At 38.9% G+C, this 14,412-nt stretch overlaps 1 protein-coding gene across 1 annotated transcript; it reads right to left on the bottom strand.

Moving 5' to 3' along the window:
• Positions 1–1,271: 1,271 nt before the first annotated feature.
• plk3 (polo-like kinase 3 (Drosophila)) lies at positions 1,272–10,501 on the bottom strand. The gene is made up of 15 exons (XM_039735231.1): positions 10,144–10,501; positions 8,222–8,329; positions 7,256–7,372; positions 6,979–7,108; positions 6,689–6,776; positions 6,486–6,581; positions 5,979–6,177; positions 5,569–5,692; positions 5,041–5,150; positions 4,710–4,833; positions 4,411–4,494; positions 4,119–4,281; positions 3,866–3,995; positions 2,899–3,009; positions 1,272–2,635 (listed from the first exon to the last, which is right to left on the bottom strand). The coding sequence occupies exons 1-15, from the start codon at positions 10,354–10,356 to the stop codon at positions 2,441–2,443; spliced, it is 1,992 nt and encodes a 663-aa protein (XP_039591165.1). The 5' UTR covers positions 10,357–10,501; the 3' UTR covers positions 1,272–2,440.
• Positions 10,502–14,412: the final 3,911 nt, after the last annotated feature.

Raw genomic sequence — 14,412 nt, 5'->3', positions numbered from 1 at the left:
ATTACTGCTGACTAAGTAACCGGAGGAGCCCTATAAGCAGGGCATTCACGAATGTAAATGATTTGTAACACATTTCTAGTAAATGTTATGCTTTATTTTGTAGTAGGGGTAATCACTGCAGTCTCCACAACTCTTAAAACTGAGGAGTTTCCTGGATATCAGTAGCCAAAAATCTGTAAAACTATGTTCATCAAGTTGTTAAAAAAACATGAAATGAAAAATAAAACTGTCATATCACTGCATCCAAACAATACAAGATGTTAGAGGCCTACAATTAAAAAAAAAAAAAACCACAAAGTTCTTCATGTGTCACTATTGTTGGTGTTCCTGAGCAGATGGTACAAGTAAACACTCTGCTCCAAGGAGACTGCATGCTCTCCGAGATATGTGTACACGTGGGGAGCTTTAAATGACCATTCATTGTCTGAGAATAATGGTTTGCTGGCAGGTGTCTAGCGCATTAAGTACTTCAAATTCTTTGAACAATAACTTGGAAATGTGGAGAAGTTGAATTATCCTTGTACTTTCTTGGAGACCTCTTAAACAGTTACAACACTGTTTTCCCCAGAATTTTAAGAGGCTGTTATAAATGCCTCCAAAACCATACAAAAAAAAAAACCACTGTATACTTTAGCAAAAAAAAAAAATTGGAACAGCAAATCATAACCATAAAAAAAAAAAAAAAGGAAATCCTTCCCGTCTACATACATACACACATTATATATATATATATATATATATATATATATATATATATATATATCTAGATATCTAGATATCTAGATATCTAGATATCTAGATATCTAGATATCTAGATATATATATATATATAGATAGATATCTAGATATCTAGATATATAGATATATAGATATATAGATATATATCTATATATATATAGATAGAGAGATATCTATATATATAGATATCGATATCGATATATAGATATAGATATATATATATACACACACACACGCATTTTTGCTTGTCTGAAATTAAGCAACAGCCTTCTAATAATTTATAGTGTCAATAACTACGATACGTTTTCATTTGCATTAAATGACTTGGTTTTGAATGATCCTTACCACAAATACAACCATCAGCTCAGAAGAGATCCAATTGTGTTTAGGTTTTTTGTGAAGTGACAACATTTTGACTCCATTATACACAAGCCTACCCACTTCAAGTTATGCAGGGAAGAAAGTCAATTCATTTCAAGATTAAACAGTTCCATTAAACTCCAGTTGTATTGAATACTAAATAAACAAAACAGTCTGCATGAAGCCTTTTTAATAAACTTTAATTTGTAACCATAAAAAGGGTTGGTCATTATTTAAAGAACATTTTCCATGTGGTAGTACATGAAAACATAATAAATAAACAAGTGGATAAATAAAAATAAATATGTATTTCTTTAATATACAAACCTACGGTATGAATGCAGCTGAACGTTTCTACTGATTCATGGGCAAAATAAATAATATTTCCTCTTTATATCCCAGTCAACAAACTGAAAGTTGGATAACATCACATTCCAAGTGGGAGAAGATTAGATCAGTGAAATAAGAGCCAGGCACAAAAAAAAAAAAAAAAAATGAAAAGAAATTTCACAAGTTGGATCATCCACAACATGAAATCAATCTGCAGAACTTCAAAGCCCCAGTGTAAGAAGTTTCCACATAGCACATTCAAACATTAACTGCCCAGTTTACCCTGACAGAAACGTGTCTAAACTTTGTGGCAGGCAGGCTGGATATGTCAATTATGGCTCATCCTCGCCCTCTTCTAGCCTTGACCTAAAGTGGTATTCCATCATTGCTGAGCAGTTATGCAGGACGCATGGTGTTAATGCACATGGCTTATCACTGAAAGGCACTTTTTCCATTTACATTCATTTACAAAGCTTTTGTTAGCAGTCTCCTTGGTCACCTAATTTTTGTAAGGAGGCATTACTCGTTTTCCAATAATACGGTCTCTCAAAAAAGGTACATATACATTTAAAATAATTTGTTGTGCAAATGTAAACCCAATCTGCCAGTCATGTGAAGTCATTTGCTCTTATAAAACTAATGACCTTGCACATAAAAATTAAAGTTTGAAGATAAACCAAATCTTGGTGACCAGGAAGATTTGTTAATGTTCAGCATGTACTCAAGTGCCTGGCTCAAAAGGGTCTTCATTCACAACGATGGGAAGAACAGAGGATTTTAGATGTGTGCACATCAGGAAAGACAGTAGTGATCGTGCAGACAGTAATTACTATCTGAAAATTTAAAAAAAAAAAAAAACTAAAACTGATTTGCACCATAGTCCAAGTGGCCAGACACTAGCCATGATGGTCGCTCCATTGACGAAGCAAAAGAATGGAATAGCAAAGACTGGGAGAATGGGGAAGGAGCACAATCCAGGAGTCATCCCTGCACTGGACACTCTTCAGTCAGCCTAGGCGTCAGCTCTGTGCTGCAGAAGATGTAAGAGGTACTTGAGTCGGTGCCACAACTCAGGGGAGCAGCCTTCTGTAGCCAGAGTACTCATCTTGTATGTGAAGGCTACCCGTTCCTTGTTGATGTAAGTAAGCAAGTATGAATCTTCAGTTTTACACAAGATAATTTTGGTGTGATCATTGTAGAAGTTGACCTGAAAAGGAAAACAAGTTTGTGAATACACATCCTTGCATTTTTGGGAACTGAAATATTCATGTTTACTGAAGCAAGTAAGTTCCTTCTTGTAAAACAGCAGAATGGACACATGTCAACATACAGCTGGCTTAAAAAAAACAAAATAAATAATTTTAATGAAATGGAATACAGGAATATTTGAAATGAAACTTAAGTATCAATTTTGTTAAAGCAATTGGTATAAAAATGCAGGAAAAAAAAAAAAAGCAGGTTTGCTCTCACCTGTAATGTACCATTGCTAAAGAGCATCACCAAGGCATGGTCAGTTTTGACCCACTGAAGCAACAGTAGATTTGAAGAGGCTTTGTCTCCATGACACTGGAGGTCACCTCCCTGCAAGAAAGACCACCGGATGGTTTGTTAGAAAGTTAAGACCACTCCACTACAAAATGAAATACAGCAAAACACCAATCACCAAGAACAGCTTTCAAGGGGAAAAAATAAACCACAATCTATTTTAAAAGGTGGAAAGAAAAATAAATAAAATGATGGCTAAGGAAAACCACCAAATAAAGATGTGTAGCATTTGTGTGTTTATCCATCCAATTATTCATTTTTAACCCATCTAGCAACACTGGGCCCAAAGTGAGGGACAAACCCTGGATGGTGTGAGTGACACAAAACACAGGCAAGTCAATTTAGAGTTGCCAAACAACCAAATACACATCTCTCAGACAAGTGAGAAACTGTAGTAGCCAGAGAAAAAAAAAAAAAAAAAGCAAACTCAGACACAGCAAGAATGTTTGATCTCCAAACAGGCAGAAAACGTGTGTGTGTTTCAGAAAGATTCAAACCCAAGACTGAAGCTGTGAGCTACCCATTCTAACTAAATGCACCAGAGTGGCACCCTCTAATAGTTTAAATATGCATATATATGTTTATAAAAGGACTATCACTTGTACATGTAGAACCTTAAGTCTACAATGTGACTGAATTTGTATACTGAATACTTAAAATGTGTACTCGGTATACATAGGAGTCAGACTGGATGCCACACCAATCCATCATAAGGCACACTCAAAAGTATACCAGGCCAATGTAGAGATCACATCTGTGAGATATGGCAGTAAGCTGAAGTACTCAGAGAAATTTTACATGGACATTAAAACACACACACACTGGGCAGGCCGTAGTATTGAATGATGCACTAGCCTAAAAAGCTCTTATATCGGGATAAACAAAAAAGTACCTCCATAAGATTCTGTTCCATATAGTTGGCCACATATTCAACAATCTGCATTTGGTTAAGCAGCTGTTCTGGTACAGCAGAAGCCGAGAAAGTAAAATGTTTGCTGTTGGTCAAGTAATAATGGACAGTTCTGTTACGAGAAAAAAATAAAAGAAATAAATTGATAAATTCTTTTCTACACGTCTGTATAGTAGAAAAACGTAAAATTCTTAAAGCACAAAAGCAAAACAAAAAATGTTCCATCCCAGCTCACCTGCGGTTGTCACAAAGGCTCAAATGTGTGCCCTCATTAAACAATACCCCAATATTCTTATTAGATAGCTGGTAGCCAAATCCATATTTGTTGGAATAATCAACCCATTTGGTGACCCATACAAAGGACTTGGGCCTGGATAAACATGAAGAGATCTTGGTTGCTAATTTAAAAAAAAAAAAAAAGAGAAACATCAAGATTAAAATTTGTGGTGGTTTTGACAGTGAACTATGAGAACCACTGTACTCTGAAAGTAAAAACAAATAAAATATCACCAAGGCTTCCAGCTTACCAGAGCTCATTGTAGAGAGGCAGCTTTTCAAAACTTTTATTGCAGACTCAGCAACAGCAGTAGCAGTTAGACCATCTTCACAAGCTAAGAAATAAGACACCAATCTAGTTAAAATAAAGTGTCAACACTATTACTTAAAAAAAAAAAAAAAAAGAAATCAACTAGAAGTAGAACATTTGATCTGTGCTGTTCCATTCAGAATAGGCAGATTGACATTCTTAGGAGTCTGCCACAGGAACGGCATAAAGTCTTGTGCACTTCAAGTCAGTGATGCACATCTAAGAAACAGACTGACTAACCTTCACTGCTGCCTGCCACGAGGCCTTTAAAAGAACGAGATGCTGACTTTCGGGATTCTTCTTCTGCTTGCGTGTTTAATGGAGTGGCATTGGAACTAGCAAGCTGACCGCTGGGAGGAGTTCCCTATAAAATTTGAAAAGGAAAAAAAAAAAAATAGTTGAACCTGAAAATGGGCATTATATATATCTGTGCAAATACATACACACACACACACACACACACAACTAGGATATTCCATACCAAGCAATAGACAAATGGAATCTGGTTGGTAAAACACAATGCTGCAGTGATGCATACAAAGTCTGCAGAATGCAAATGAATGATGCTTACCTCATTTCCTTCAACAGTCTTGTAACTCATTTGTCGACTGATAGAAGTTTTCACTAAGCCAGTCACCAGCTTTGAAAGGTCATCACATTCCTCTGTAGGATTTTTCTCAGCTGAAGAATGGAAAAAAAAAAGAATAAGTTAATAAGCAACAAAAAAGAACTAGTTGAGGAAACAAATTACACTCCACTCTGTGGTCACAGGTGCATCCCGTCTGATTAAGTCTCTCCTAAGGACCCTTGGAGTTTGCAGGGTCTCCCTGGGTCTGTGTGATTTTTTTTGTTTTCTATTTCATGTTTGTTCCCATGTCACAAGTATGTAAGGTTAACTGAAGGCCTTGCTGGCCTAATGTGGACACGCAAAAGTATAAAACTGGTGCACAAACAAGCAGACTCTCTGCCCTGTATCCACTGGCATCAGGATAGACTCGGCCTATTTCGACTATGAATTGAAATAAGTGGGTTTGATAATGGACGGCTGGGTGACGAAAATGTCTAAAGAGCTATATAAATTGGTAAAAGAAACACATACCTTTTGACTTTTTGCCAAAAAGACTTTTTGCCACCCTGGAGAAAAATTTCCTGGCAGGACTCGGAGGGTTTAGCTCTGGTACCATGATACAGCTACTTGGGGGCAACTTTTCAGGGGTATAGCCCTGTGGAGAAATGCCAAAACAGAAACAACTAAGCAAGAAAGTAATATGCTAAATATGCAATAAGACCTGTAGCAATATATATCTCAGTTGCAATCCTAAAGTGTATATGTGCTTCCACCTCCAAACATTCATTAGACGTTAAAAGGCATCAAAAAGGAATTTCAAAAGAAGAACTGAAAACGGTTCTTGAAGTTGCAATGTTTGGCATCGTGAGACACATTCTAGTAAATCCAAGCCTCTTTAAAGTCATTTTTACAACATTCATATCTTTGAGGAGCTTTTGTACCTTGGTAAAGAACTCATGGCTGACAATTTCCTCTAATGTGAGGCGATCGGCCGGACTACGCTGTAGAATTCCTGCAATGAGCTTCTGAGCCGGAGCCGAAAGAAAATGAGGCAGGGTATACTCCACTTCCTTGATGCAACGGTAAGTCTCTTTCAGATCAGATGTCTCAAAGGGAGGATTTCCACATAGCAAAGTATACCTGGAAATTCAATAACACTGTGTCAGGTTCTTCTAGTCCAGTTATGTATTGTGATTGCACACATGAGCTTTTTTTTCCCCTTTTTTCTACTAATTATAGATCTCAAAGTTGCTAGTCACTGCAAACAGCCAGTATTGTGACCTCAATGGAAACAAAAAAAAAAAAAGAGGGCGGCAAAGAACAGGAAGTGGTTGGTAACCCAGTTACTTTGCCCCGCGCAAATTTGAATTGGTGGCTGTGGATCGTCATTTACTTCATTCTGCAGGGGACCTAGCATATAGTGTAACAATGTTGTGTGCAATACTCACATGACACAGCCCAGCGACCACACATCTGACTCGGGTCCATGCCCCTGTCTGTTTAACACTTCAGGTGCCAGGTAGTTAGGAGTGCCACAGATTGTTCTAGGACAAAGAGCATTCAAACCAAAGAGTTAACACACGGTAAGAAAAGAACAGATAAACACAACAAATAAAAACACACATGGTACACATAGGTCTACAAGAAATACCTTTTCCTTTGTTCCACTGGCTCAAGCCTGGCAGCTAATCCAAAGTCTCCGATTTTTAACTCCATATTGTCATTCACAAAGAAGTTCCCTATTGAGTCGGGAGGAGGAACACATACAAGTTAAATATAATTTGGCATATACCTGTAATTAAAAATTTTCCTTCCACTTATTTTTAAATAATTTCTCAGAAGCTTTTAAAACTACTGAGAAATTGGGTCACATTGTCACATGTCATATTGTTACAAGAGCATGAAGGCACTTCGCTGAGGGTAAAAGAAAGCCCCACTCACCTAGCTTGAGGTCTCTATGAAGGATGCCTTTGTTATGGAGATATTTCAGCCCTGATATGATCTGTCTGAGGTAGTATCGGACTTCAGGTTCTGTCAGTGTATGCCGTGCTTTCCAGATGTGTGCCAAGGACTGGGAAAAATAAATAAAATCCCCAATGAGTAAAATTTGTAAAAAGGAAAAAAAAAAAAAAAAAAAAAGTTTTTCTTCATTCCCCTTGTAATTCCCCCAATTGTAACTGCTAACACAAACTATCAAAGTGAAAGGACTTGCGCCCACCTTTCGACTGCAGATTTCCAAAAATATGTAGATGTTTTCGCCATCTTCAAAATAATGTGAAAACTTCACTATGTGTCTGTGATAAAGTGATTTATGGAGCTCTATTTCATTGGTGATCTGTTAAAAATAAAATCAAAGCATAAACAATGTGTTAATAAAAACAGAACAACATACTCTCTACTCAAATTAAATATAACTAGCTATAACTAAAGACTACTTAAAACACTTCAAAGTTAGAGTTTTCTAACAAAATGAACAGCAGAAATGAAAACTCTATTGTTAGTAGTATCCATATCTGTCCTACGACTCAGGTATGGTCAATTTCTAGTTTAGATGGTACATTTGTGGTAAACACCATTTGAATGAGTTTTGCAGAAAAAAAAAAAAAAAAGTTTTACTAAACTAAGTTCTTGTACAGTTTCCTTAAGATATGCAAGTTAGTTTAGGTGTGAGCAGAAGTGTGCCCAGTGACACACTATCACCCTGTGAGTCTGCTCTGCTTCCATAGGAAACCTATCCTGGAACAAACTCACAAACAAAATGAAGTGAAGATGTGTATATTCAGGCCTGAAATCCCATTCTAGGTTACCCAGAACTTGTTCACAATGTTCTCTGAATAAACTGAGCCTCAAGGGCAAACATAAAATTGACAAAAATGGGTTCCAAAAATAGAAGATGTGTAGGTTTGGATAGGCCCTGTATGATTAAGTGTGCCCTGCAAAAGCCTGGCACACCATTTGTAGTCAAGGTCTGACTGAATAGCCCCTAATTCACCGAAAAACTATTTGTGCAACTGCAGAGGAAGAAGCTGAAGCGACTGGACTACAATTGCAGAAAGTCAATGGTAGAAGAGAAACTTAGTATTAAGCTTAATAAACATACAAAAATATTCTTCTTTGCACAACACACTGTAGTTTATATGGTATTGCATTATTAATAAATAAATAAACAAATACTTGGTCATACCTTCTCCCTCTGGTGTGGTTTTGCAACTCTACTCTGTGGTATAACTTTCACTGCATAGACTTTATTGTTGGCGAGGTCAGTCATCTCATAACATCGGGCAAACCCACCCTAAAATAAAGGAATACATAAATTCTGTATTCATATAGCAAAACACAAAATCCCTTAACACTTAGGGAAAAACCACATCATGTAGGCAGAGGGCACACACCACCCAAACAAAACTTTCCCCGCATAAAGTCCCACAAATACAGCAAACGCCAACTTACATAGTGCTGTAATGACACACTGATATTCAACAAAAGGCAGAACAACCCCAACCCGCCAATACCCACCCACCCGCCATCTAGTTTTGACAAGGCAAGAATAAGGCAGTGTGCTGACTAGCATCAAACTGGCGCATCAACTGTTTCTATTAATAAAATGGTCAAGACATCCTCTCTTTGTCATCACTAAGCTGCACATGCACACACTTAACCGCCCATGAGAGTCAATGTTTTTTGGTAAACTACATGAAGTGTTAACATTGCCCCACTTTTCCAAAAAAGCATGAAGCTTTTCACATAAAATCTGATTATTCACATGGTTCAATATAACCAGACAAGATAAGAGACAGTGGCACCTTTAGCTACTAAACAGAATAAAGAGGTGGATGGACCAAATGATTTTTGATTTAGGAATCACTCATCATCATTGCTCAAAAACACATGGCAAAGAAAGGTGAGGTAATGTATGACTTAGAAGGTGCTTATAAGCCCTCTCAAGGTTACTAAAAAAAAAATTGACTTTACATTTCGTGTTCCACGCCAAGTCTCAAAACATACAAAATTATGCAAAGTCAACCATTTGCAAAGCGCAGCTGAAAACGCAATGAGGAGCCACCAATGTTTTGAATAGTTGGCGATTTGCATGGGGCAGGTCGTAAATAGCAGCACACACAAAAAATTAAAATAAAAAAAAATATCACACTCTGCAAGATCGACGCTGTATTTACATTTTGAGAGATAACGATCGATCGATCTGTGTAGAACAGCTTAAACATAACCCAGAATTTTCCAACGTCTAGTCAAAAATGATTCGATATGTTGTGATATAAAAATAGATCCTACATGATAAGCCAAGGCAATGCAGGCCCATGGTGGCGGAAAGGGGGGTGGGCTTGGAGTCATGCTGCAGTATCTCTAAGCAGCTGTTCAGAGCTTTAGAAGGAGGAAGTTTCTAATTTCCCCCCAGCTGCAGACATGTAAATCATAAATTAAGCGCAAGTCCGCTGGCTCTAACGCATCAAGCCAGCCGGACAGGGCGGCGGGCATGCAAAATGCGCCAGTCCATTCAGCCGGCCATCAAACTCTGATGCAGGAGTTAAAAAAAAAAAGGTATTCAGCCCTCAGGTCCCGCATGGCATGCAGCCCTCACACGCCCCGAGTTTCGTGTTAGGACAGAGCACCGCGCCTTGTGAGAAAGCGATGAGTCACAAGCGCGCTCGCTGAACCGGCCAAGGAAACAAGGCAGACAGGCACCTGGGCTTGAGAAGGGCAACGGTAAGGTAAACCGGAACCTAGGCTTGGGACGTGCAACGAAACGCAGATAGGCACCTGGGACGGGGAGGGCAACACCAAACGGAACTGCACCCACATTCTCAAAGCGAGAAGCACAAACTGATCGCTCGCTTCCATCCCAAGAGTGAGCAGCCAAGTCTGTGTCTAAAAATCAAATCGACCGCAAACCGCTGATAACCTCTAAAGAAGTTGGCAACGCACTGGTAACATTCCACATATACGGACAAATGCAGCAGTTTTTAGAAGATGAAGCCACTGCGGAGGGTAAAGTATTCCATAAATCCACACAGCCAAAAGCGAGCGCCCGTTCTGAAGCTCAGCGCAAGGGCCACACAGAGAGAAGGGCTTCGGCGCTCTCATGAATACCTTTCCCAGCAGTTTTCCTTTGCAGTAACACCTTCCAGACTTGGGGTCTTGAACAAGTGGAGCCAGTTCAGTCCGAGGGTTTTCTGATTTTCCCCGAACCGGCTTAGTCTGTGTAGCCAGCGCTGTCCGCTCCGCGTTTTCTTGGAAAAGCCCACCCGGGTTCATGATGTGGCAAGTCTGGCGTTGCGAATGAGAGAAACACGCTGAATCCATTCATCAATAAAGTCTGAGATCCACGCAGTTGAGCGGCTTTGCTTTTCTGTCTGTCCGCGGCGCTTTTTCTCACACGATTTTTAGTCCGCGCGCTCCGCCCTCGTCTCCTAAGCGAAGCAGAGTCCGACACACACACACGCTGCAGCAGGGGATTCCTGACGCTTTTATCTTACAGTCTCATACGTCACTCCAGAGGGATAATACGAAAACAGAAAGGAGGAGGAGTCACGACTTAAAGAAATACTGATAAGACACTTCTTTGAACTGCTTTCCATATGGCTCAGGGAACAAATGTTCCTATACCGATTTAACGAAAATGTACCAAATCGTAGTCTGCAAAAAAAGAAAAAGAAACGAAATTAGCGTTGCCGATCGTTTTTTTTTTTTTTTTATAATTGTTTTAACTATACGAAGCCCTTCTAACTAAGCGATGTAACGGGGAACAATACTTTTTACATTCTTTGTGTCTTTCCCTGGTCGAAAGAACTATTTTGGCTGAATTGTTCACAACAAATTGGCCTCGAGCGTGCGAGTGTACCCAGCATTAATAAGTCTCCCTATCTAGTGCTACATCTTTCCCTGCACATTTTTTGGCTACATGTACAGTACGTCTGTGCAGGAAATCGGATTCAGACATTAATCATTTGTTTTGTTTTATTTATTTTAAATCAGCGTAGTGCACGGCAGGGGCAAAGTTTTTGTGAAGGACTGGACACGTTATAAACTGTTGCTATTAGACGATCCACTTGCATTATCATGATCACTAATAGCGAATACACTTCACACTAAAGTCTGTACAACGTATTGTTTTGTGATGCAGTTTGTATAGATTCTGCCAAACATACAAGTGATTACAGCTTCGGAAAAACATGTTCATCACACGGCGTTAAATAATATTTTAATGGATATAGTCATCCAGAAAATCCATCCATCGATCTATACACTCATCCAATCCACTCTACTAAGCAATTCATCCAGCCAATCCGTACAACCAACCAAAGAATCCATCCATTTTATAAATCCACTTTTCCGGTACAAGCACGCAGGAAGGTTTTCAGTTTTGCGTTCAGTTATAGGTATTGCTTTTCACAGCAGGTTGTTGGTTGCACAAATTGTCATGATGCAACATAAAATGAACATAATCACACAGCAATGGAGTTAGTGAGTAAAGAAAAGGGAACGGAGATGGAAACGAATTATTTCATGCTTCACTTGTTTCGCCTTTTCCTATTTTTTATAAGGCTTCCTATATAAGCCGACCACATCTTCAGAGACTTTCGTTTTTATATTGTCTAACATGCTTACTCTAGACATTGTCACGGGCTCATTTCTGCCCCACTTTGGACTGGATGCCGTTATACACCTCTGCAATCGGATGAAGTGTCGGCCACTCCAGTTTAAGTTAAGACAAACTAGCTGATGACATTAGCGCGTTTTCATCCAGCCAGTTGTGCTCAGAGGCTCTCAGCATGGGAAGGACCGAAGCTAACCCCGACATCCCTCATGCATGCCTCTGGCAGCAACTCTTGACGCCTCTAGTCACACATCTTTACGTTTTGGATGAAATCAGTGTCCATGTGAGAACACGGTTGTGTTACATCCAGAGGTGAATCCAGATCTGATTTTGTTTTATCAGTGGCGCATCTCAATAGTACAATTGCTGCCAAAAACCTTACAATGGGAGCACTACCAGCTTCAGTGGTCGATGGTGGCTGCTGAGCCAATGGGACATTCGTGCCTGGGCGCAAGCTGGTAACCAATTTTAAACTGGGTGTCAGTCCATCGCAGGTCACACTCATATCCGCGCTATAACAGTGGGTCGACTTAAGTAAAACACCGTTTTGGCATGTGGGAGGAATACCCACGCAAATATGTGTGGGGTACTGGCAAACCCCATATAATATTTACCCTGACCCGATACGGGAGCCCAGAACTCTAAAGAAACATGGAGCAGAAGCTCTAACCTCAAACCTGCATATTACATTTATTATTTGTGTCTTTTAATATGCTACTGCAAGAGATTACAACAATAGCTATGCATTGACAACGTTACGTTTTTCCTTTGAGCATACAATATTCCAAAACAGAGGGTTGCTTTACCTAAGCCCTATTTAAACTCAGCATGCTGGTATGGTGCAGACAATCCACAATTACAGAGTAAGACTGTCATTTCGTAGTCATTTGACTTATAGCGCCCTCTGGTGTTCATTTAAAGCTTTTCAAGATAGATAGATAGATTAGATAGATAGATAGATAGATAGATAGATAGATAGATAGATAGATAGATAGATACATACATACATACATACATACATACATACATACATACATACATACATAGATAGATAGATAGATAGCCGTCTTAACAGCATCATAGGCCCCCGGGCAAAGTAGTGTGCTGGGGCCGATGTTTTGATAGCAAAACACAAACAATAGGCATCATTCCCCCGGCCAGTGCCAATTGTGCCTATAAATTACGACGGTCCTGAATTGGATGGATAGATAGATACAGTATTAGTCCAAACGATGCCTCTCATGCTGTTAACACTCTTGAAGAGTTTCATTTTTTAATCTCGTGCATTACCAATTCTAACGGCACACGTAATCTTAAAATTTCCTAAAATGTATTGTCTATCTGCAAGTTTCACAACTCCGTCCTCTGGAAATGTTGAGAATTCACGTGTAAAATTATTTATTTTCCCCCAACCTCTAGTAATAAAGACTGGCAAGTGACATCTTTGTAAATCATGCAAATTGTAATCAATAGTTAAAAGGAAAGTAACTGATAAATAACAGAAATTGGTATGTAGGCATCTGGAGGAAATTTGATGCATAATTTATTTTATTGTAATTTTTGACATGTGCTGTAAAGGACTTTTAGTTTCCGCTGTGTGCGATTAGCCTGTACTTTCAAACATTGTGTAAATGAAACAAAAACCAATAGAAACGCTCGTAAAATAAACACTCGTTCTTCTTGACTGAACAACTGTCATCGATAACTACAGCAGTCTTTATCTCGAAAGTGTACAATGACAGACAGACGCGGGTATCGCGTGGGGCTTTGATCTAAACATCTTTAGGTCAGTTTTGCTAATTCTGATGAGGATGACTTAAAGTTATCAAGACATTTTGGGAATGTCAAGTACACAAATCTCTGTTTACCAACAACACTTTTGTTTCCCCTTGCGATCGCAATTTACATGTGCATGTCAGGAAGGCTGTCGCGTATGGATTCTCGCCGCAGGAAGGCCCTCTACACATCGTCACTTGGGATTTAATTAAAACCCCCAAAACCCTGCTGTTGAGACCATTTTACATCTCAATAGCCGCCTGTCTCAGCTCACAGGCGACTGCGTGCTGCCGGTAAGAAACTGTGAAGAAGACAAAAAGGTTGTGCAAACGTAAATGCAATTTACTGAAGATCATAGAGGTCAGCAGCGTCAGGCTCACAATATGGAGAGGAGACACATGTGGTCAGGACTGGAGCAGCAGGACCCGTGCCCATTCATTGTCCCATCTTGAGACAACTTAAATAAATATTAATGAACACCATAGACGCAATGATCCCTAAATAATTACAAAAAAACTTTGCATTTTCCCTTTCTTTTCTATATTAACACGCGCCTGCTGCCCAGAAACCTCGCTATTGTTAAATGTATAAAGGAATATGTCAGATGTATATGTGTAGGTGTGAATGGGGGTCTGCAACCAATTAAGATGAGAGAAATTTAGCGTGGCGATTTTAATGTGCGCCAAAGACAATATAAACATTTTCTTTCTTTCTTTCTTTCTTTCTTTCTTTCTTTCTTTCTTTCTTGTGCATTTTACTCACTTTATCATATTTTCCGTTTCTACCCTTTTTATAGGAAACTGACGACTTCTGAATGGTAACAACCCAGCCATCAATTATACAAATGCACCACCTCGCTGACGAAAATACAGGATCTTTTAATTAATTAATTAGGAATCAAACAGTAATGGCGAATGTAAATACATGTTAAATATAGGTATGATACATATATTTTACAGTTAAATGGACTTGCGATTAATAAGAAT

This window comes from Polypterus senegalus, chromosome 14, assembly GCF_016835505.1.
Source record: "Polypterus senegalus isolate Bchr_013 chromosome 14, ASM1683550v1, whole genome shotgun sequence".
Classification (NCBI taxonomy): domain Eukaryota; kingdom Metazoa; phylum Chordata; class Cladistia; order Polypteriformes; family Polypteridae; genus Polypterus; species Polypterus senegalus.
Note: the sequence above shows the minus strand (reverse complement) of the source record. Positions and strands in the feature narration are given on the sequence as shown.